The sequence below is a fragment of the Cinclus cinclus genome, chromosome 9, assembly GCF_963662255.1.
Source record: "Cinclus cinclus chromosome 9, bCinCin1.1, whole genome shotgun sequence".
NCBI lineage: Eukaryota > Metazoa > Chordata > Aves > Passeriformes > Cinclidae > Cinclus > Cinclus cinclus.
The window spans coordinates 7,965,816-7,990,543 of record NC_085054.1 but is presented as its reverse complement, the minus strand read 5'-3'; the positions used below and the strand labels follow the sequence as shown (position 1 = coordinate 7,990,543).

Genomic DNA, 24,728 nt, shown 5'->3' with positions numbered 1-24,728 from the left:
ACACTCTTCCCCTAAGAAGTGTGTCACAGAAGTCCCATGGTCACAAGTCTCAGGACTCTGGGGTGGTGTCCTGGGGATATACTGCCTAATGTTAATGGTGTTGCATTTTTCTCAGGCAGCTGCCATGTGGAGATAGGAAACGGTACTGAGTGACCTGCCTCAGCTATTCTTACACAGTGTTCCAAATTCCCTTTTCCAGAAAACACTCCCCACAAAAACCTTGCTTAGCTTTGCCTTTGGGTGACGCCAGATGTATTTTCTATTTCTGCTGGATAGCCTTTGTGCTGTCTGCCAGCTGGCTTGGTGTTTCATGCTGGATGCCTTTATTATTATTTTAATTATTTTTTTTAATTACTCTCCCTCACCCCCCTCCCTCCACCAAGCATCCAGCCTCTGCATTTATGCTTATCCTCCAGTAAAAACTCCCCATCCTACATAGCTCTGGCGTTGTTCCTGGACTATTTGTGGCCAGCAGCTCCCATTGTTGCAGCGATCTTATTTCAAACCCTCGTCTGACTGCTTCCAGCCTTTATCCCAGCCCGGGCAGCTGCCATGGAGATACAATTGCATGGAGACATTGTGGGAATGCTGACCATGACCCTCTGGATCCTCCCGGGGTGTCTGAGCATTCCTGCCCACCCCAGCAGGGCTGCCAGGTTTGCTCCTAGCCGGACAGAGGACAGCGTTACCACACTCCGGCAGGTGACAGCTCTGGGGTCACAGAAGTGTCTGTCCCTCCTGACAAGGTTTGGCTCTTGGGGCCAGCAGGGTGCAGACTGTGGGGGCCCCAGAAAGTCTGCAGCCCCAGCAAGGGGTTATTCCTCTGCAGCTGAGCCAAGCCCCCCAGCCTGGGAGCCAGCCTCCCCTCCCTGGCTGGAAGTCAGGGCTCGTGTTGGAGGAGGAAGGAACAGGTATTTGGAGAAGGCCTTTGGGGAGAAACAGCCTGGCTGCAAGAAATGTTCCCTGGCAGAGGCACAAAGCCTTTTACCTAGCAAAAAACCCAAGGCAACCTGAGCTACTGCAGTTAAATATGGACAGAGAAGTGAATGCTGCTTGTTGTTAAATCAGGGAATGTGACCCATCATGACAGAAGTGAAAAAGCAAGGGAAGGGGCTGAGCTACACTGAATGCCTGAATTTGATCCATTGCTAGGCTGGATTTGGAAATAAGCCTATTTCTCTTTTTTTTTTTTTTTTTTCTTTTTTCAGAGTATTCAGAGACTTTTTTGACTAATATTTTGTTCCTAAACAAAAACCCCTTTTTACATCTATCTTGACTCCAACCTTTCTGGCTTGTTGTTATGAGCCCCCTCCCCATCCCTCAGACAAACCCACTACCTACCTTGCTAATGGCAGACCAGCCTCACTCAGATCGATGGGAAAGCAGCAAACTCACTGCTTGCTGAACTCGGGCATTGCTCCTTCCATCCATGTCCAAGGAAGGAGCACTGCAAGGGAGGAAGTGGGCTGTGAACAAATACTCCTGCAGGTAAGGCTCTTTGGCAGAGTGACACTGCACAGACACGGGGAAGGTGAGCAGAATGCCTAATGCTTCTGACAGAGTGAGGAATACAAGATTTTCACTGAAATTTTGGTCACAGAATTGCGTGCAGAGAGGCAATGCCCAGTGGAAGAGAGCAGGTGCCAGAGGCTCCAACAGACCCAGGGATGACAGGACCTGTGGGAGGGTGGAGGTGGTGAGAAGCAGGAGCAAAACTAATAAAAAGAACAAAGGTCAGATAGTACATCAGGGATATTAAAGGAACAAAAGCTTAAAAATACTAGCACTGTCCAGCCGTTTTAGCTTTAGTTTTCAAATGCAGTATATACTTTTAAAAATGCATTTTTGTTCCAGGAAAATGGCATTGTTGGCGACAGTAGATTATGGCAGCACTGAATTAGGCAGACGGCTAGACAAGTATCTGTGAGTTTACCATGTGTTTGTTCCCAGACCGCCCTGGTTACAGTCGTGGCACACATTCCCTGCTGGAAGCCCGGCCGCTCGGCTCCGTGGCCACCAGATGGCAACAGCTGGATGAGGGGATGAGCCTGCACACAGCAAACTGCCCCTGGCAGGTGAAAACGGGGAGCAAATGTTTCCCAGAATAATTTCATTAAAGGAGCTAATGACAGTCTTGAGATGCTGAAGGACTGTACTTACCTGGTTTATTCCAGTGCCTGCAAGAACATGCTAAGCATCAATATACGTGTCAGAACATACTGATAGACAAGGTAAAATTCCTCAAATCAGGAAATCCAAAGCTGCATTCTTCCACACTCAGACATACCTCCACTAACCTGTAAATATGCTTTATCCCCACGGGTGCTTGTAGCAAATTTGGTTTCAGCACGTATTTTCTTTGTTTACTATTACATCGCCCAAAGGAATTGAAAATACCAAAAACTTGCTCAAAAGTGATGATCTTAACCTCTGCAATTACAGAGATTTCATGTTATGGCGGAGACATGATGCACAGTTACCTAATCTGAAGGATGCTTCTGGAAAGAAAAGAAAAACTTGAGTCTGGAAAGAAAGAAGAACAAGGAAAAGGTACCCAGTCAAACAGAAAAAACATAATAACAAAACACACCATTAGATCAGTAGCACAAGTGTTAATCTAGTGCAGGTGAGAAGAGACACTGCCCACCTTTAAACTGGCACTGGCCCTCATGGTCACACTTCTCAGACAAAGGACACTGTCAACAGAGTCTTATTTACCCACTCTGGGCAAGGCAGTGCCCAAAGCAGCAAGAATGAAGACAGGAATAACTGAAAACAGAATCAGGAGAGGTGACAGGCACAAGCTGAGCAACCACAAAATGTCCAAGGAATCAGTAAGCAGGCTGCAGTGTCACACTGCCTTTGTTATGGACACGACAGGAAGCCAGCCCCGGAGCTGAACAAAGTTACTGAACAGAGCAGTGGCAAATTTAACTCCAGCTGACATCCCTGACATGGTTGCTCCCATCCCAGGCTTATCTCTGGGGCCAAGGTGAGTCGTGCTGGAGAGCCAAGCAGGAAACAAAAGAGGACAAGTCCATTAGCTGTGAGGTTTGCTTTGCCCTGCTCCTGTGGGCTGCTCTGTCAGCACAGCAGCTTGTGTGAGCCATGCCAGAGTGCTGGGCACAGCTCTGCTGGAGCAGCTTTGCTGGTCCATCCCCTCAGGAATATGCAGCTTTCCTGCATGGCAGGACTCCTGAGCGACTCTACTTCTGTGGTCAGGAAAATCTCATTAATTCTCAGATGCAACTAGATGACACCTGTATTTACTAAGGGCTCTGCCCTTCCCCAGCAGCACAAGCTGGAAAATGCACTCATTTGGCACAGACCACTGCTGCTACCTGTTCTGAACTTTGTCTGTAATCACCAGCCATGAGCTTTCTCTCTGCAGCTGCAGAAAAAAAGAAAACCAGAAAAACCAAACTTCACAAAACAAAAAATTCTGGCAGCTGATAGTAAAACTGGGCAGAGAACCAGTTCTGCTGCATCCTGACAGTGGAGACATCCAAAGCAAAGTTTAAATGGGAGTTAGGCACCCAAGTGATCTCCTAGGAGTGTCTGCCTCTGGAGGTGACATCATTATATTTTAAGTGCATATTCAGATGCTATTTGTAAGTATATAGTTGAATTACTACCAGTGCAGAAAGTGGAGCTCAGAATTACCTGACTTCTGAAAATACATGTCTCATACCCCTACCCCATTCCATACAGTGGCTTTCATGAGTGGGACCACAGGAGCCTTTAGCCCGAAGTATTACTCTGGATGCTCACATTTACCTGTTTAAATACATCTGTCTCTTTCTAAAGGCAGATGATTTTCCACTGGAGTAACTGCAGAGTAAGCTGTTCAGGTTTAGCTTCACATAAAAGCTGCTTGTTCAGCTCCCATGAGCTCTGACATATTTTGGCCACTGTTCCATAGTTCAGAGTTTTCCTGAAGGCATTTTGAGGGGTGCTCCACTAAACAGCCAGTGGAAAGAAGAGCTAGAAATGTAGGAAGTATGTTTTAATGTTTAAGCTGCTGCACAGATTGACTGACACAGGCCCTTCTCTGATTGCTGCCCACAAAGATATAATTCACAACAACCCTTTTGCAATGGCATCACTCCCAAATACAAAATAAATCCTGAAGCATGGGGCACCGCACAGCACATTCCCCATATAAGTCCAGCTACAGGATGAGGGCACAAACATCCATCTGGATGTCACCTGCTTCCCAAGGGTCTCCTGTGCCATGGTGAAAGGCAGACTTGTTAACCATCCCACATCACACCTGCAGTGAGTGCAACTGGGATCAACTTTAGTGACTCTGACAACACTTCTGTGACCTTGTGAGAGCATTGGGGTGCCTGCCTTTGGGGTGCAGGTTCTCTCATTGCTGGTATGATCTGGATAAACACGTAGAAACAAGTTTGTTTTATTTTTAATTCTGCCAGTAGGCTGAGTGGCAAAGGCCTCCCCCTTTCCCACATGGTGCTTTCCCTCCACAAGCCCTCTCTGACCCTAGGAAACCCTCACCACAGATCTCTGCAAAACATCCCTCGCACCTGGGGCTGCAGTGCTTGCCTTTTAAAAGTCAACATCTACCTCACTGTGCTATCTGAGCTTTCAGAGTGTTTTAAAAGCAGGAAATGCCACCCTCTAGCCATGCTCCCAGGGACAGACTTCTACCGCCGCACGTGACACACTTGGAATTGTTGATCTGGACTTTACCCAGGACTGACCTCATACCAAATACCCACTTTTATTGCTTATGTTGGGATCTTTGCCAACACACACAGAATTTTCTTGGTAATTAGTGGAAAACACTGACTTCTGTGGCTCCTAGTGTACAGCTCTCACCTATAACACAAAATTTATTTTGCCTCCTTGGCAGCCTGCAAGATCTTGGCTGTGTTAGACAACAGGGAACTTACAAGCTTGTGTTTACAACTGATAAAACAGAAAACAAAAAAACATACCCTAGACTCCAGAAACACCTTCAGAGTGATAACTGGGTCCCTACAGGAGGGTGGGGGCTGGCAATGGCGAGGCACAAATGGGTGGGATATTGCACACCAGGCAGGAGCCAGGGGTGGCTCCCACTCCTGTGACAGCCCCAGAGACTTCTACTCAGCATTTCACATGAAGACAAACTCCAGATTTCCCTGCTAAACCAATATTTGGGATTTGACAGGAGTTAAAAACACCATACTCAAGGCAGTTGGGGGAATATCTTGGTAAACACGCTCCACAGCAAGGGGAGCAATGTGAGTGTAATCCAAGGTGTGCAGGAGCCAGAAGAGCAGCCCCATAAGAGAAACTGGCACTGAAACAAAGAGCTCCAGTTTAATGATTCTTAACAAAGTCTAGTTTATGGATTAACCTGATTGTGAAGTTTATCCTCATAGCAGACAAAGGCTACACTACACTGACTTGTCACACAGCCCTGGAGTTTGCACACAGCCTTTGCTCACACATAAAAGGCTTCAGCGCTGAAGCACAGCACAGCAAGTGGCTTTGTGGTGTGAGCAGCTTAGCAGTGTCCAGATGATACACGTCACTCCATGAAACATCCAGCCCAACCATACTGCCTTCACTAAAAGGAATATTCCTTGTGACCAATTTCCTTGGTCACATTTCCTGGCTACTTTATGTAACCAGTTCTGAAAACTTTTTATCTTCCTTTTTTTCTCTTCTGCAAGCATCCCCTCCACTTGCAGGTCACAGGTGATGTACTGGGATGAGTGCTGGGAAGGCAGCTATGCTGACTGCTGGCTCTCCAAACGTTATGACAGCAGCAAGAGCCTCATCCTTAACTAACACTGTTAGCAAACTGGCAATAGCTTAGGTGTGAGTGAGGCTAAACCTGACATCAGCACTGCTGGTCAAAAAGGGAATGTCAGTGGGGGTTTTCCTCCCAGCAGTGCAAGAGAAAGAGAATGTCAGATTCCTCCTAATGCTGGGGGACATTTCCAAACCTAGGATGGACACTGAACAAGCCAGTGCCCCTTTCCATGGCAGTACCTCTAACTCCTCCTTTAGCTTCCTCTACCGCCAATATCCTCACCAAGTCACTTTTTTGCTGCAGCTTCAGACCAACCCTTCTTGATTTAGGCTACAGAGAGAGAACTTAAAAGAAAGCAGTGGGCAGACCACAACTCTTCCTCCAATGAGGGGGCATGAAGGAGCTGTGGACACCCAGCATTGCACTGTATTTGAAGTGATTGAGAAGAGTGGGCATTTGCATTGCTGGACATGGACTGCCGGGGTTTGGGATTTTTTGGAACAAAATTTGAACCCAATGTATCCACTGTATTGTAACACATTTGGAAATTACACGTTTTCTCCAAATGGCCTGAAGAAGTACTTCCAGGAGAAGTTCACAGTTTTCCATGAGGAAGGGATTTGCAAATATCAATGCAACAGACCCTGCAGCAGCTTGCAATGGATGTTCCACCTCCTCCACATGTATTTCGTTATTGGCCTCTGCCTATTTTAAATAAAAGTATTCAGCTGAACCTTAAACCACCCTTTTTGTGAGGTATCTTGTCCTGCACCAGTCTGGTGGTGTGTGACTCACCCTGCAGCAATCTCAGTGTACCTGAATTCCAGTAATTCAGTGGAAGATGTCATAGGAGAGTTGTTGCATGGTGTAAACAACATATGTCCAGCATCGTGATGCTGGAAAACGTGAAAGGGGATAAAAGAACAGATAACAAATTAGAGGAATCTCTCCCCTTCCCTTTTTTGAGAAGAGAGTAGGTGCTGGATTTGAGCAGTGAGCAACAGCACACTGCTGTGTTAATTTCTTTTGAGTTTAGTGAGTGATCCTTCAAGCAAGCTTTATAGGATACACTACCTTATGAATATTAATCTACAAAATGAGTAATTTTAATAGTTTTTACAATGTTATTTGCATTACTGATAGAGTTAGCAATGAGACAAAAAGAAGAGGCCAAGAGAAAAAGCTTAGCATTCAATCTCTAGGCTTGGTAGCAAGAAAGAAAAGTTAAAGGTAACATAGTGCTTGAAAATAAATCCTGGTTGGCTGCCAAATATATATTTCAAAATAATGCCAAATTGCCTCAGGTAATACATGAACCAAAGGCTCCCAGAGGCCTAAGAACCATTTTCTCCAATTGACCAAGGCAGAGTACTGATAAACACCCGAGTAATGTAAGGAGCTATACATGTCCTTGAGACAAAATTAATGAGAAATAGAAAAGGACATCTAAATAAAAGCTCTTAAAAAAGTTCCTTGAGCAGCTTACTGGCATCACTCATGGGAGAGATCAAAGAAAAATGTCACTCTGACCATGAAATCAGCAACAGACATTCAATAATCACTGAATCGTGCTGTCCAAATTGAGATTTAGAAGGAGGCATCAAGAAGAGTATCTCTGCAGTGTGGGTCAGATCACGGAGAGAGACAACCAGGCCAGCATGAAGAAATGATCAGATTATGTAAGGGCTCTGGTGAAGAGCGTGACTCCAAATATCCATGACCGAGGCAGAGGAAGAAAGTGCTGAAAAGCAGAGGAAGAAGAGCTGGACCCCTCAGTGCACAGGTAAGGAAGGCTTCCTCCTCTCAGTACCTCAGCCTGGGGTCCCTGGGTTCAGCTGGAGCAGAGCTCAGGGTGCCACCCAGTGCTGTGCTGCAGGAGGGGACCTGGGGAGGTGCCAGTGCCACCCCAGCCCCTCGCTCCCCACTGCCAGGCACAGGGCACCTTGCAGTCCTGCCAGCACGTGGCCAGAGCACAAGGCTCTCTGCTTGCCTTACTTACAAGGCTTTGCTCAGCCATCCCTCTGCTGCAGGATGCATGTCCTGGCCCTCCTCCTCCTGCATTACATAAGCTTTCCAGGGCTGAGGTGTAGTTGCTAAGCAGTAATTTTGCACGACTAAAAAAGAAACCCATGATTGCTAGGTTCACTGAATGTTTTTTTCCCCAACTGCAATATAATTATAGCTGTAATAAAAACATTGCAGAACATTCATCAGCGTGCAAAAATTAGGTCAGGAACAAAGTAAGTATATCATATATGCCTTTTAGAAGTGTTTTTTCCTTCCTTTGCCATTGAAGAGGGGAAAGATCAGAAAAGTTTGTAATTGCCTCAAATAATAAAGAGGTTTTTCCACCCTGTCAGCTAACCTGACATTAGCAGAAGCTCATGCTCTGGCTCAGAAGGCAGCTTGCTTCCCTCACCACAGAGCTCTGCCTGCCTATGGCCTCTGCACACAGCGTTTTCCCTGAGCTCTGCAGCCTGAAATGGGGATGTCTACTCATCCCTCCAGTGGGGAGCTGTAGGTTAATCCCTTTTTTCCCCATCTTTTTCTGTGTCCAACTATCCTTTGGTAAGGTGTTGCCAGTGAGCTGGCTCCAGTGTCTCTGCAGAGCTGTCCACATGTGCCCTGCAGCACTGGAGACAAGGTCAGCTGAACTGGAGACAACACCTACTCCTCATGGAAACCAATTCCTGCAGACAACAAATCAACTTGGTGATATAGCCCTTGCTTCTCATAGACCTAGATTATTTATTCTATTGTCACTTAAATAATACAAATATTAAAAATACCTGCTTTCTGTGATTATTAAAAATAGAATAAATGAAACTTAAATAATACAATTACTTGTATGCCCATGCAAAGCATCCCCCGGTTAGAAAAAGAAATATCAAATTCACTGCAAAGACAGTTTTTTCTGCACTACCTGTTTAAATGGTTACCACTCAGGAAAGATCACGGTTTCATTACAACAGTAACAAAAAACAAAATTGAAATGGAGGCTTCTGCCTACACACTTAATAAAAAAATGCAATTAAAGAGAATAAAGAAAAGTCACTGCATACAGATTCCTGTGATTCCAAGTCAAGAAAGCATTTCAATGACTGTTGGGGTCCTCCATCCCACATTCCTGACCCTCACACAACACATGACCCACATGCTCAAATCTCAGAGATGTGCACTGTAGGGGCAGCTCTGTTCCACCTCACTCTGTGGGGTGAGCAGGGTGGTTGGCAGACAGCTTCAGCTTTAATTAGTTGAATATTGACATTATCTGTGTTAAACACATTCTGAAGCTGTATCATCCTTCGGCTCAGAATGAGATATTTGGGGAGAGCAGGGGGTGTTAATGGCAGCAGGGTCTGGCTGCCTGACCCCGAGCTCCTGAGCTGCAGCTGCTGCCACCGCACAGGGGGCACCAGGGAGAAGCTGCTGTTCTTGACATGGGTTTTTGGAGGGTGGTTTTATTTACTTTTGGGTGTTGCGGGTTGTAGGGCCTTTTCTTGCTCTGGCTTTTTTTTCCTCCTTTCCTGCAGAAACCTGCATTATTACAATCACTTGTTAAACTGTGCTTGAGAGGAGGCATCTCCAGCAGGAGGCTGGTGCTCACTAGTAGCTAACAAACCTTGTTTGCCCCGTGTGCATTGACCATCCCCAGAGCAAATCTAGGCTGGCTATTTTTGGCAGTCCTTCCTCTCACTGGTCCGTCTCTTGCTGGCCACCACTGCTTCTAAATGCAGCTGAAAGCACCTGTAGCAAAGCAAGGGGAGCACCTGTGCCAGCAGCACCGTCTGCTGTTGCACTGACACAGAGAAGCTGGGTATTTCACACCAGAAGAAAAAGGCAATTATCCTAATTACTGCTATTTACTACGCGATTCTTGCTGTATGCTTTAGAAAAGGGAACTACAGCTACCTAGTTCAGGTTTACTTGCACAGTGCTGGGGAACAAGAGCTGCCTTTTGCTCGGAAAGCCGAGGGTTACGGAGTGCCACCGCCACAGGCAGAGCTGCTGTGGCACAGCCCCGTCCTGTGCCAGCTCCTGCTGGGTGCTTTGGGAAGAGGATGCTGCTGTGACAGCACAGAACAGGCACTGCCCTCACTGCAGTGCAACACCCCACCAGCGTTACCTGGGAAAAACATCCCTTCTCCCGATCAGGACATTGGAGTGCTGCCACAGCCAGCGCCTGAGTGCAGCGACAGGACACTGCAAAGGGCCAGCCAGAGCTACTGCAAGGGATCCCCAAGGGAAGGCAGGAGTGATGGATGGCCTGAGGAGCCTTCCAGAACACAGGGCCAAGTGAGGAAATGCATCACCAGGTGCCAGGGCAGCAGGGAGACACAGTCTGTTTAGGAGTTGGCTTGGAGCGAGGCAGTGGTGAACATGTGTGGAGTGCAAGGCAGATGTGACCGAGCAGCAGATAGGACACTCCTTTTGGGCTGGGGGGAGGCAAGGCTATGGTCAGAGACACAGAGTTTTCCATCTGTTGCAGTTCTTTGCCACCAATAAAGTGATAATGTGCACTAATTAGCAGAGAAATTATAACAGCAAGCCACTTCTAATACTACAGATGATTGAAAAAAACCTCAAACCAAATCACACTTTAGATTCCCTCAAAACTTCCCCCATTCTGCTTCCCCAGCAGCCCCCAGCCCAGAGCAGCATCCCCCACATGCTTACCAGTGTACATCCCCAGCTTCACCTTTTCCTTCCTGGGATCCTTCAACCCCCAGCTCAGGAGAGCTACAGCAGAGCCACCATCCTCTCCCTTTTCCTCTCCCTCTCCTCTCCTGACATGCAAGGCAGGGTGGGTTGCAGTGAGGCACCTTATTGCTGTCAGCACAGCTGGTTCTGATCACTAGGGGTTCATTCCTCCTTACTCTCCTCCTGCTCCAGGTGGTGTTTGCAGGGCAGACCAAAGTGCTTGCACCAGAACTGAGCATTTGAAGTGCAAAGCTAAATGTTCTGGGATGTGTCTGCATTTGAAATTTGGTGGTATATCCATCTACTGTGCAGCTACAGCTGTGTAATTGTAAACTGCCATTCCAGTTCACCTAGAGGCAATTGTAACAATAGATATATTTTATGAAGTAGTAGATGGATTGACAATACTTTTCTTGGTTTATTTAAGGGTTCTGAGGCCTTCTTGAGAGGCATCTTGGACAAGGAAGAAAGGAGTTTTCAAAGTAGACAGGAATTTGTGGGAACCTTAGCAACATGTCAGGACTCAAAATACTTAGAATAGTCTTGTCAAAACTGGTAAGACTAACTCATTTCTTTAAGTCAGAGGTTGTTCAGTGTTGAAGTGCCAATGTAAGAAGTGAAACAATCAGTATTTCTGGAATTAATTCAGGAAGTAAAAATAAATAGCGTAATGTTAGAGTTCTAAAAGCAAAATTTAATAAATTAATATATGCATGCCAGATAAAAATACAAAATTACAATTGAAATAGCAATAATAATAAAGGAACACTGTTCAGTATTGCAGATTTCACTGCAACCACCATAAACATCATGGAGAATTATTTAAAGTAACATTTAAAGTACAATTTTGTTTCTGTTTAAAACAAATTACTATATGATGAAAACATTGAAAGAAACCCGAGAAGAAATCAGCCCCAGAAGTGGAAGAGAAGAATATGAAATGTCAATAAATGGCCAGAGGCTCTATTTCACATAAGTCTGCCTTCTTTTTAATATCAGAAACCAATTACATAGAACAAAAAAGCAAATTCACAACAGGTTTACACGGAGAAACATGCTGAATTACAATCACAAACTATCCAGAACAAAGATGCTGCACCAGTTCAGTTGTTTTCTTCATGGAATGAGTCTCACCAGAACAGGGAGAACAGGGAGCAAATCATGCAATAGCTTTAGGCATTTTGTTTTTTATTTCAACATGATAAACACCCAGGATTACTAGTACTGGAAAGTATGTGTTAACCTTTTTCAACTTCAGCTGAATGGCACTACAGAAACGACAAAGAGTTCCTTCATTTTTATCCTGAATACATCAAAAGCTCTAGCAAATACGGAATTCAGTGACAAGAGCCATTAAATTACTTTAAAATATTCCTTCATCCATAGAACACTGTTGCTTCCTTTTTTATTACAAAACCCCCAAAATATTCAAAATAAAATGTCTTCATTTTTTATAAGCATCTCCACCACAAGTCTCTGATAGCGGATGTCGTTCAGTGCAGCCATCGCGTCCAGCTCCGGCGCTCTCATGAGAGTTGGTCCAAAAACTATGCCCAGGTTTTCAGCACTCATCAAGTTTTCCTTTTCATGGAGTGTTACTCTGTAAAAAAACCCCAGTGATTCTCACATTTCTTCTGTGCCAGACCATGCCTGCATATGCTTGAAAATCAGGGGAAACTGGACAAAAATGTGTGCCTTTCCCCGAGGAGAGGCCACTGTTCCCAGCAGGTCACACATGGGAGTGTCAGGTGAAACACTTGGGAGTGAGTGAAAGCAAATGCTGTGTGGGTTTGTGGTGAGTCAGTGTCTGGCCTCCTCAGATCACACAGACTGTGCTCACTTGCACTGCATGAACAAGTCCTTTGGTACACAGAAACTACAAACTTCAGATTTTTCTTCTCTTCCTCCCTTTCTCCCTTAGTTTTTATCTGAAAACAGGTCAGACTGATGTACTAAGTTTCTGTGTCTCCAGTCTGTAAGTATTCCAAATAAAGGAGCTGTGTCTGATAACCTGAATTCAGCAGCAAGACAATGGCCTGTTGAGCAGCATTGCTCCTTTTAGCAAAGCATTATACACAAGTTTATAAATACTGAATTTTGTCACCTTTCTATCTTAACATTCACCTATGCCAGAAATATGATGTGCAAAAGCAACTTGCTAGGTAGAGCAGCAACAGCTCATCTTGAACAGGGTGAAGAAAAATTAACTTCACACTTGACAAGCTGTAAGGTGGAATTTTTTGTTCCTGTGTCTCTCATCTCTTTGTCCATTTTAAAACACCTACTAGAAATGTCACTGAAATAAAGGGACAAGTCAGGCAGAAACTCAGTAGCTGAATTTTGCTTGAGGCACTCAGCAGAGTCAACACAGTCTTACTTGTAGAAGAACAAAATGAAAAAAGGCAGAAGGGCCCTTAAAATAAAGTAGTTTTTCTAAGGAAAGGGAATGATTCTTACATATTGGCAGTAAGTTCATGTTATTTGAGAAACTAAAATGGACACCCTAACGTGCCACCTTGGTTTTGCTTTGTAAGGGATAATCCTGTGTCTGAGTTTTGCTGTTGTTGCACAGTACCACTCCTGCCACAGGACCTCTCCAAGATTTGGTGGGCCTTGACCAGACTTTTGTGGAGGTGCTAGCATGGACTTTTGCTAAAAATGAGTGTGGCTCAGAGCTCTTTGCAGCTATTCCACCCACCTCTTCAGATGTGCCATGAGATACCGTAATGTTTCACAGTGTGCAGGCGGCAGCAGCTTCAGTGCCTCGTGGAGAATTTCCAGCTGTTCATCCGGATCCGCGGTTTCTGAAACACAGATGTTCAACTGTCACCACACAGCCAGCCAGAATTCACACACAGAAAGGCAACAACTGGTGGCCTGCACACGAGATGGGGTCTCAGCTCTGCTGGATTACTCATGGAGGATTTGTCTGTCCAAAGAGGTGCTCAGAGCACCACAAGGATGTGACTGGTTTTGCTCAAACTCCCCAAAGCAAACTGCACTCCACTGAAAGATTCCCTGCAGCCTACTAAAAAAAAAATCCTCTGGCAATCCTTGCTGACTGGGTTCGGTTTTGCACAAATAATCTACAGGTGCAACTCTGGGAGAGCAGAAGATACTGGGAACTTTGCCATCAGTGCCTTTGGCTGTCTCCATATGAGTTGGAAAAAGCTTTCTCCAAAGGAGCTGTAAGGCCAGCATGCAGTCCTTGTTTCCTACCCACGGCTACCTCACACCTTTCCAGGTGTGGCTAGTGTGAACCCATCACAGAAATGCTTCAGGCAGCCAGGATGTTTGGGAGATATGTTCCAACTGGGCTTACTGCTGTGCTTGTAGACTCACCTTCTGCAAGGCCAGCCCCAAAGGTGGCTTTGGGATGACGAATGGTTATCAGCTTACGAAAACACTCAAAATGGACAACTCCAGAAACAAACAATGTCTTACTTCTAAACATTTCCATAAATCACCTTCTTTCTGGCAACATAAACCTAACAGACTTTAAATATCACGTACTCAGGACTCATGCAAGACACACAAGTGATGTAATCCACAATGTGTGATGAGAAGGAAACATTCCTGGTGACAAAGGCAAAGGAAAATGTAACCATGCTCACGGAGCATCACACTGTCAGGCTGTACTGTGCACTGCATGTTTAATCCTGCAATCTTTACTAAATTGGGCATGTAGGGTAAGAGCTGATGGGACAGCTATAAAATGAATAGAACAGTCCTGCACAAAAAGGAAAAAAGGCTAAGAATGAAAAGCAGACAAAAAAAGTTTTATACTTACTTGCAGACTCTATAAACTTTGGGTAGGCATCATACGTGATGAGTGGAATTGGCAAATCCCTGAAGTACAGTTTAAGTGCACCAGTGATAATATTGATATCTTCATACATATTCACAGAAATATCAGCTTTTTCCCCATCTGTGTGGAGAAGGCACCGATATTAAAGCTTTGGAGATGTAAACAGATGTAAAGCAGCATTCACAAGAAAAACAGTAACTCACTTAAGCAAACATTTCAAAGGACACAACTACATAATTTGGCTTTTATAATTTCAAACAGAGTTTTTGGACTGTGACATTCAAGGTTTCAGGGTCAAGCATTTTATAAAGTAACACATATTTCCTTTGTTTCAAATAATTACTAAAAAATACACTTTGGATTTTTTTTTTAACCTGCCTGTCAGTATCAGTATCTATCTTGCATTAATAGGTGGACATTTAGCTATCTATGAACACACTGCACTGCAAAACAACATATTCATCAGCACTGAATGAGAAATCAGGGAGTCTGGGAAAAAAAGTAAAAGGCAGAAAACCAGCTTTGTCTACAGCTCCACTGTTTTATAGGGAAAAACATGTGTTCACCATTTAACTACAGCATACTACCTACTCCAAACTGCAGTGGACACAGATCCAGAACTTGGCTTCTTCAGCACATCCCCACCCTGCTAACACTGCAGATGTTGTCTGAATTGGTCCAGTCCTTCAGACAAACAGGAAAGAGAGCTTCCAGCACGGATTCTGGCCTTGATTTCTACTGGGATAGAGGGACTGCAGCTGGAAAGCCTTCAATTTTCCCACTGTCTTTTCTCATAGAGAAGAGTTTGTTCTCAGTAACCTTCTTTTAGTCTGTAATAATTCAAACTTTGTTTGCACTATTGCATTCATCTTATTATTTTGGAGCTTTCATCCAGAAAGATGGATTTATGTTGCACAGCTCTCTTAAGGCACTCCACCATTTACCCTCTATCCTTCCCCCACCCCTCCGAGCACAGTTTGACTTGCAAACTAGGGCAGTAGTTCACAAAGCTTTGTCCTTCCTACACACATGGTTACTGGAGCACAGATACTGATGGAAGGAGAACAGAAGATTTTTGTAATAAAGGCCAAAGTGAAGCTGATGTGCTTTTCTGATGGGGAGTCTCCCCTCCTGCCAGCGCAGCCGTCGGACTCCTTCAGACCACTGGTGCAGTGGAGCGTGAGACAGAGGCTCTGCAGAAAAACTGGGTGTATTTTACACATCAGCACCAAGCTCCAGCATGCAGGAAAGACTGTACCTCTGTCAAATGCCATTTTGACATCTTCGATAAGATCACTAAATCCTGAGACTCTGTACAGTCCTTCAGAATTAAGACCTGCAACGAACATTTTAACAAGATTAAAATTAGTCCCGATTTTTACAGTTGCCTTTCACCTGTTTCCTCCCTTGGCAAGTTTTTCATTGAAGGCAGAAAAGGCAGACATGCTTTAAAAGCCTTATCAGGATTTTCTTCCAGAATGAAACCTTACCCTGGGTTTTTAACCCCAACCATTGCAGTAGATGCCATGTTCTATCAGCACGAAACTGTATTTACCCAAATGACTTCAGAGGTGAAGGAACATACTAAACCAATTACAACTCATTTAAAAATAACTCAGATTAACATGCTTAATGATCAGTCATTATTTTGGAATAAAAAAAAATATTCTAGAAAAGGATACTCAGTGTGGGCTAGGGAAACTAGCAAGAGTGAACACATTCATATGAACCCCATTTGTTTTGCCACATTCATTTAATATTTTTAATGAATATATTAGTAGAAAGACAGGCACTAATAAGTAGCTACAAAGCAGTAACTTCCCATTAAGCAATTTCTAGCAGAATCTGTAAAAATTATAAATGGTACGAAACATGAAATAATGCACAGAATCATATTAGCTGTGCAGGGTAATTGGCAGTCGTAAAATGTCTTGTGCAAATCTGTTTTGAGCAATCATACATTCAGCAGAAACCCAGATGACCCAGATCAATCTAAATGGATTATCAGTAAAGCAACAAAAGTCCATTAACGATGCCTTACCTCTAGATTCAATTTCCCTAATGCACATATCTACCACCATTGGTCTCTTGGTGAAGTGTGCTTTTACTAGCGTGGTAAGGTCACAGCTGTACACTTTTTTGACATGCTTCAGGTCTGGCTTGCAGTCATTTGGGACCATCTTGGAACATTGCTTGTGCACATTTAAACCACAATCTGAGGGAAAAAAAATGAAAACATGATTAGGCTGGTGTTTGCTGAAAATGTATTCTGAGATCAGTGCTGTGGAGTACAAATGGCTCCAGCAGGATCTAACCTCAGCTCATAACAGTTACTTCTCTTCAGGGCCCTTAACCATTAAATACCTGAGCTAGGGACAGCCCTGAAGTCAGAAGGATTTCCTACCCAAGACATTTATTCTGTTTCTAGAAGGTCTAACACAGAGTGACAAACTTTCATATTTTTTTTCAAATCGGGAGCTAGAGGTCAATCATGTTCTCCACCACTATTACATACATTGCTGCCACAACGAAGACTTTTCTCCCAAGTTACTGGGGATCTCCTAACACCTCCATTTTCAGTGTAGTCCTGGATCTGGCACTTTAGACATATCTGGACGAGATGAAGGTAGGGACTGGGTTACAAACAGGCTACAACCCCTCTGTAGCGAGCTGGCAAGGAAGTGCCAAAACCGGAGCCACTTCAGAGACCTCAAAGTTCTGGATGGGTGCAGCAGCCCTGTCCTGCCTGGGGGGGAGCTGAGCCCTGGCACTGACCCTGGGACTTGGCTTTCAGTGCCACCTCTTCTGCTCTGCCATGCAGAGTCCAGGTGCTGGTCAGGAAACGCTGAGCCCGGCAGCACATCCCAGCGAGGGCGGCCGCCACGCTCTGCTGTGTGCCTGGAGCTCACAGGGACTCTGTTCTGCAGGCACTGCTGCACTCACTGCCTGCCAAGTGCCCTGCCTTGTCACAGGATTACGGGAGCTAGGAGCTTCAAGGATCAATGCCTTGATGAAAATCTACCTGCTTCTCTCACTGCAGGACTGGGTATCTATCTACTGAGAATCCCTTCGGATTTTGTTCCACCTGATTTTGTACTTTCATTAAAGCTCCGAGTTATTTGACTTAGTTCTTTCCAAAACACTAAACCCCACAATTCATGGCTAAGTTTAATTTACACTAAGTCAGCTGCAGCCTGCTGCTAAAAGCACTTTGTTTACTTAAAAGGCCTATAAAGCAACCAGATTTGTCACTTAGGATCCTCTGATTGCAATTAAAGTTTGGCATGTCACTTCCAATCCATCAAAACTCGCACAGATCCTGATCCAGATGAAATGGCTGATTAGAATTCTCTTGAGGTATTTCTGTGCAGGAGTGATCTCCCTTCCTGGTGAGGAGAGGGAGTGCACAGGCAGGGAGGGAGCTGCAGGGCTGAACTTCCCTCCTGGATGTGGTTCTGTGCTGTGAACCAGGTCTGTGCTTTAAAGAAGGAACCCACATTCACTGAAACGTGTGACCTGAGCCTTTCAGTGAGTCACTGCTCCAGTGTAACATGGTGAGGAGAAGCTGCTCTTGCCTCCTCTGGGTCTCGTGGAACCAAATCATCAATAAATGTTTGTGGAAATGCACAGGTAAAATTACTCTACTTTGGTGTAAGGGTTGAATGCTGTGTCATTAGTAAGACCAGTACTTTTAAAAACAAGAAGACAAAATACTGAACAGATTGCTATTAAAGCAGTCTGATTTCATAATAAAGACAAAATTGAGGAGTAAAGAATAATAAATAGTCTAATAATTAGAGGCAACATCTTAACACACACACAAGGGAAGCAAATTGAGACCACATAGAAAATCTTAAATACTGACTTCCTTTATTTAGGAATAAACCTTAACATTGCAATAATAGTTTTTACAAATGCAAATATAATCATTGTACATACAATTCCTACAACTGCCTCAAGAAGCACCTCTTCCAACAAGCATGAAATACCTATCAAAAATGATGTCTGCAACACTGGAATGGCAGCACCTCACTCATGAGAACTCAAGAAACATTCTGTGAGTGCAAATTAGCTGCTTCCCACAGACAGCAATATAGCTCAGAGTTATGTTTCTGGAAACCCAAGGATCATTAAGAATAAAGTACACAAAAAAAAGGAGGAAAAACACATACTCCCAAGTACCTTACACTTGACTTAAATTATTGCCTTGACTGAGATAATCTTAATTATATTCATATACAAGAAAGCTTCAATTCATTAAAATATCAATTTACAGAGATGTTTTCATTGTGAAAACCTTGCTTCTGACAGTAACTGTGTTATTGCTAATCCCATAGAGTCAGACAGGCTTTGAATCTGACCTCATTAATCCCAAAATAATAATTACAAATGCTGAAGTCAACTTTTCTCCTCTCTCTTGTTCTTCATTTGATTAGATTTTATGTACCAATCCCCTGCTTAAGGGCTTATCAACACTCCTGAGAAACATTTAAAACCTGGAAATATTTCAGATACCTAGTGTTTAGAAAATGTGTGAGCCTTATGTTCGGTATTACTGGGCTGTGTGGTGTCCTTGCAATAACTAAGGCTTCTTCCATCTTGTGTAAGCACAGAAAACTATCTTACTTTAGCAATTTCATATCAGTAAATACATTGCTTTCAGTGAATTTGCATCAGAAAATGGCATTTTTTTTCCAATGAAGAACCTGAAACTCACCAGTACTGTGCTTCCTGAACCAAGTGGGCTTCTAACCCCAGCTGCCAATACTTCATAAAAGGCAGAACATCCATGTCTCAGTCACTTCACTCATCTCTTGTTCAGCTGATAACTAAGGATGATGTCTCGCTAACTCCACCAAGGTAAAAAGCACCATGGCAGGAGGTCAGTCCTTCTCTCCACAGAGCACTGGGAATGTCCTAGTTTTGTACTTATCTACACTCAACTTGTTAGTACTAAACAACAGGAATTGTACTGCAAACTGATTACTATCAGATAATAATAAAAAATCTTCTGTTCTCATTGCAGGTGCTTTGAAAGCTTCAAAAGCCACTATTTTAGAATCAAGTAGAAAGGAAGAGGAAAGCCAAGTCCTGAATTTCCCCGTGTGCTGCCATGGGGTAAAGTCTTGGGACTGCTTGCCTTGTTTACACATGAGCTTCGTAATTTGGCTGGGTTCATTAAGACCAAGAGGATTAATTTCATTTCAAACTGAGAGTCTAATTACTTTTCATTATGTCAAAATAAATCCAGAATAGCAGCTTTATTCTGGATCTATAGTAACCAGGAGCCTTACCCATTTCTTACAGAACCTACTGGCTGGTGAGGAGCTTCAGAGAAATCCCCCTAAAGCACTGTATCTGCTGATAAATCCTAGAATAATATAGGACAGAAGTAAGAGATGCAGTCATGGGCTCTTGCAGGTCAATAGTAAAACTTTTGCTAACTTCGGTTAATCAGTTTCACCTTACAGAGATAATTTCTCAGAAGCAGAATTGTAAGTCACTCTTATTATTCCTTTTACAGTGCTATCAAACTGTGGCCCCTTTTCAAATATACCACATGGACCAAAACCAATGCAGTCATAAATTCAGGCGTTTATAGGAAGTTTGGAAATGTAAGGAGGGTGTGCAGAATGTAATTTTAGGTGACAGGTTTGGAAGTCAGTGATAAGCTGCCCTGGCTTTTACAGCGTATTGATCTAGGAGTTCACATGGGCTGTGACATTACTTCTATGAGAAGTAATAAATTTCATACCAGCCTGACAATAGTCTCCTACAATGCCTAGAAGAAGGTTTGGTAATGTTATAGAAACAGCTAATACTGATGTTAGCCCACTGGGCCAAGAGAACAAATAACATGTTCATATTAAATGCATGACAGAGCCAAAAGATAGATGTACATTACTACTACCCCATGAACACATTATAAATATTTGTAGAGACTAAAATACACTTGGCTGTCGTGTTTTGTTATACTGTTGATTTGATTTCAGTCAGTTTTAGATTTCCTTTGGTTTATGATTTACTGGCTAACATGGCTGCTGCTGATGCTCCATCAGAACAATACCATGTGCTACATACATCACTCTAATTACATGTCCGAATTACCCACAGCCCCAAACTGATGCATTCTATCACTGAAAAGCAGCTTTAAGAGCTAAAGGGTAGATTTACATTGTCTGCAAGAAGTCTTGAAAGGCTCTTCTGAGGTTTGTGGTAAGTGCAGGAGGGTGGAGCTGTGGTGCTGGCTCCAAGTGTTGCCTTGGGCTGGTCCACTGCAGCACCTCCCAGACAGGGCAACACCCTCACACCTGAGCTGACATGGGAAGACTGGCCCTACACAAGCACAAAGTACTGGCATCATTCCTTCTTGCAAGGGTGAATAGGTTAGAAAGCCATTTGCTCTCATGCATCACTCATGAGCTTGTAGCTTTTCCTTAAAAATTTAACACTCTTTCTCTAGCAGAGAGAGCAATGTTTTCTGTTTGGTGGGATGCAGTGTGTTCCAACAGGCAAGTGAAGGCAGCAGCCACAGTGGCCCCATGTGCTGCACTCTGTGCTTCCAAGCACAATCCAGCAGGGTGCTGTGAAGGTCTGCCCTCTTCCTCCTCCTCAGCTGCGTGGCTGCAACTTGTGTGGCCACACTGGAATTGCCACAGTGCCTCAAATACGTGCAGTGTGTTCATCTGCAATGCACATCTGGAAACAACCCTGGATCCATCAGAAGAGCCTTCAGCCACTTCACTAAGCAGCCCCATGGCAAAAATTGCTTCCAAACATATGAATATGCTCCCTAAAATCTGCTTACATCTGCACCACTGTATCATGCACTACAGGGTGCATTATTTTAAGAAAGGAATTTCAAGAGGGCAGCTAGTTACTTGGCAAAAAAATTACCTAACACTACCGAAAAATCAGGGATGATGAAATGAAAAGAAAAAAAGCCCATCAAACCATGTAATATTCCCTTATTTCAAATCAAAAGAATACTTACATTTGTGCCTCCAAAACGTTTAGTGACTGTGGTTTCATTTTATGGAAGTTTTGAAAGATTAGAGTCAGTTTGTTCAAGAAATTCCCTGGTTTCCTGCCATGACACCTGCCTACCTCCTCACAGCTCCTGGCTGGGCCACTGGCTTGGCTCAAGGCTTCCAGGTCTGTGTGGGCTTGGAGACAATGTGGCTTTTAGGATTTACAGTTTCAAGAATATACAGCTCCAGAATAGCTTCCCCTTGGGAACAGCTCTGAAGCAAGGCTGTGCTGCCTGAGAGCTCTTTCCTTGCAGGAACACTACCAGATCCAAGCTGGTGGAACAGTCTGTCAGGCAGCACACGTCTCCAACAGCATCAGCACCTGCTGTGCTGGGCAGGGGCTGCTGTGCAGTCCCCCTCCCACAGCCCTGGACCTGTGCAGCTTTGCTTTGCTCTTTGTGCCTTCCCTGGGCTGACCATCTGTGCCCAGCATTCTCCAAGCAGTCCCAGAAGGAGCTTGGATGTGTTTTTAAGGCACAAGCATGGACAGAAAGGAAGCTTTTCATGACTGAGCCATGCAAAATACCTTTGGAAGTGGGCAACATGATGAGAACACCTTGCCTTTCTCTTTGCTGACTTTAGTCACAAGAACATGAGCTGTTTTTCCAGGCATGGAAAGCGTGAGCACTCTGCCTGCACTATCAGTGCCTGAGGATGGACAGGCTCTTTTGTGCTCTCCTTCATCCTTACACACCAGTGGAGCAACACAGGGCCATCCAACACAAAGGAGTTCATAGCAAGGCAAAACAAATGGCAAAGGAAAAGGGGCAGCTATACATCTTTCAATTGCTGGAGGAGGAAATGGATGAAATTAAACACTTCAGCAATAATTAAAAAAAAAAATCCTGCTTTGAGACTGTACGTAACTCTTCTGAAAATGAACTCCCAGATCTTACTGTGGTCAGGGCTGGCAGCAATTATTGCTTGGGCTCAGCCAGTGGCAGCTGGGTATCTGCACACTGATAGTTCACTGGCAAGTTAATTTCTATCAGCTCTTCATAGAGAAGTTACCTGCTCCAAGGAAAGCAAAAGATAGGAAATACTACATGTGCAGCAGGCTGAGATAAGTCTGGAGCAAAACAATGAAGGCTGCAGAAATGGTACTTTGTGTACAGCCTCAGAGGGTCCTGCTGCCTGGTGTTACTAGGAGCAGCCCAAAATACCACCAAAGCATCCAGGGACATGGATGTATAAAAAAAATATCTTTAAGGTAAGCTAATTAATGCTTTGTAACCAGCCTGTTGAAAAAATAGTCTTCTGATTAAACTGTTTATTCATTAAGAACAGCAAGCAAAAGGGTAGAGAGGAAGGACTTGGAGAGTTCTGATGGGCTGGATACATGAGGCAGCTTGACAAAACTACTAATCTGCCAGTCCTCTTGGCTAGCACACAAACAGCATCAGCAATGCTCTAGTGTCTGAGAACACACTATTCTTGAAATGCTACTGCTTGTTAGGTGTTTTATCATTCATAAAGGGAGCTCCCTGGTGCACATCTGCAAATTTTCTTTGAATATTGTTATAGTTTCTCTTCTGAACACATTCTGGGCAGTGGGATGAGCCCTATGAACACGGGAGAGTTTTACATAGGGGGAATGTAACTAAGAATATATTTTTCTAAATTCATGCATGGGATTTTGATCTGGGGTAAAATCTTATTCTTCATTAACTTCTACTGACCTTCAGTGATTACACAAAGTGGTGGCATTATAATTTCAAATACTTCTTCAGTCATTTCTACTTATGGCAGAAGCCTGCAGGAAAGCATGCTAGAGAGGGAGTGTGCCATCAGAAAAGGCAGATGCCTTGTATGCAGATGTGTCTTCATCTCACAAAAATTTTAAGGACCTGTGGCTTGGATGCAAAAGTTGGAAGTATGACCCTTTGAGGCAGAAGGGCAGATATAAGGATTCCCTCTAAGGAAGCAAATACATCTTTGAAGATGCTGATGTAATAAAGACCAAATCTGAGAGAATGACATTTAAGGAAAAAGAAACTATTTCTGTTTTGCTAGATACCTTCAGAAGAAGTCAGACTACATATTATACCCACCAATCAATTTCTTACAGGATCCAAATCCCAGACATCAACCCAAGCTCTAATTTTTTCTAAACCAAGTTCTTCTCATTTTTGGTGGTTTGTATTAATCCCCAAACCTTTGCAGGCCAGATAGCACCCAACATCTCATTTCAACCAACAAACATCCATCAGGTATCAGGTGTGGTGCCTTTGTTCATCTCTCACCTTCAAGGAATGAAAAGACACACTCCTCCTTCTTTGTCTATCATAAAACCTGAACAAGGGTAAATTAGGGAGAATTCACTTTTCAGGAATTAATAATTCCTGGAATTAACAGGAATATATTGTACCTGACAAGATCCTGAACATATTCAAGTCTGTGTTTTGGCAGAGAGACACACATTCAGCTATGCTGGACTGAAACAAAGCATGAATACAGCTGAATTTGCTAAGGCATCCTTGCTGGTTGCTATAGCATGTGTACTCTTATGAATGTTTAGTTCTGACTGATAACTTTTTAAAGGATTGGCTTACTTTGTGTACCATAAACTATCAGCCATTAGAAACAAGCTTTGTTTTTTCCACTGGCTCTTCCTCCTTTCTGAAATGGGTAACATTTATCTTGGCTGTCCAATCTTGGACTGTCCTACACTTCTCTTTTTGCATGTTTTTGTGCTTCTGCACAGAATAGGATTTAAAATGGTTGAGAGAAGCCCATGCAGAAATCCATTTCTATTTGTTAAACTTATCACTTCTGTACTACAAATAGAGTCCTCTTGAGACGTGCAACTGTTTGCTATAAAAAGCAAATGCTTTAAAAAGTATAAAATTATATATGATCCATGCAGTTTTGCTTGTAGGTATTTCCAATAAAATGATTATACAGACCACCAAACAGATTTCATGGATTACCCTGAAGTGGCATTGAACCCCACTTGAATTCAAGTGGGCTGCATCCTGCTAAAAGCTGTAATTTTATTTTTTTTTTTTTTTTAGTACAAACCCACTCTGAAAAGCAATGGCCTCATGTGGCTCCTGGTTTACTGTGCCTCATTGTTTCCATATTAAAATGACTCAGTTCAGAAGCAAAGTTATTACTTTTTTTTTTCCCTTAAAAAGAGCACTGTAAGACCACATAAATTGGCCAAACTCACTCCACTCAAGCCTGAGCTCCCCTACATTAGTACATCAGCACTGGCTATGCAGGCCCTCATTCTGTGCCTGTGCACCTCCAGTATTTCCCTGAGATAAGTTATGATTTGAGTTATCTGAGATGCCCAGATCTGTGCAGCCCCTGGCTCTGCTGGCCCCAGCTGTGGGAAGGGGCAGACACTGCTGCAGCCTCACCCCACCCCAAATCCTTGCTGACACTTCAGCAAGCATGGTTATACAACATGGGATTT

The 24,728-nt window shown here is 43.7% G+C and overlaps 1 protein-coding gene across 1 annotated transcript in view; it reads right to left on the bottom strand.

The window, feature by feature from the left end:
• Positions 1 to 11,682: 11,682 nt before the first annotated feature.
• Positions 11,683 to 24,728, bottom strand: part of CHN1 (chimerin 1) — a 93,295-nt gene continuing 80,249 nt past the window's right edge. The window contains exons 10-14 of the mRNA XM_062498217.1: positions 16,318 to 16,491; positions 15,535 to 15,612; positions 14,259 to 14,396; positions 13,167 to 13,272; positions 11,683 to 12,068 (exon numbers count right to left, since the gene is read on the bottom strand). Of these exons, the coding sequence (XP_062354201.1) occupies positions 11,897 to 12,068; positions 13,167 to 13,272; positions 14,259 to 14,396; positions 15,535 to 15,612; positions 16,318 to 16,491 (668 nt within the window). The 3' untranslated portion in view covers positions 11,683 to 11,896. The remainder of the gene's footprint in view (positions 12,069 to 13,166; positions 13,273 to 14,258; positions 14,397 to 15,534; positions 15,613 to 16,317; positions 16,492 to 24,728) is intronic.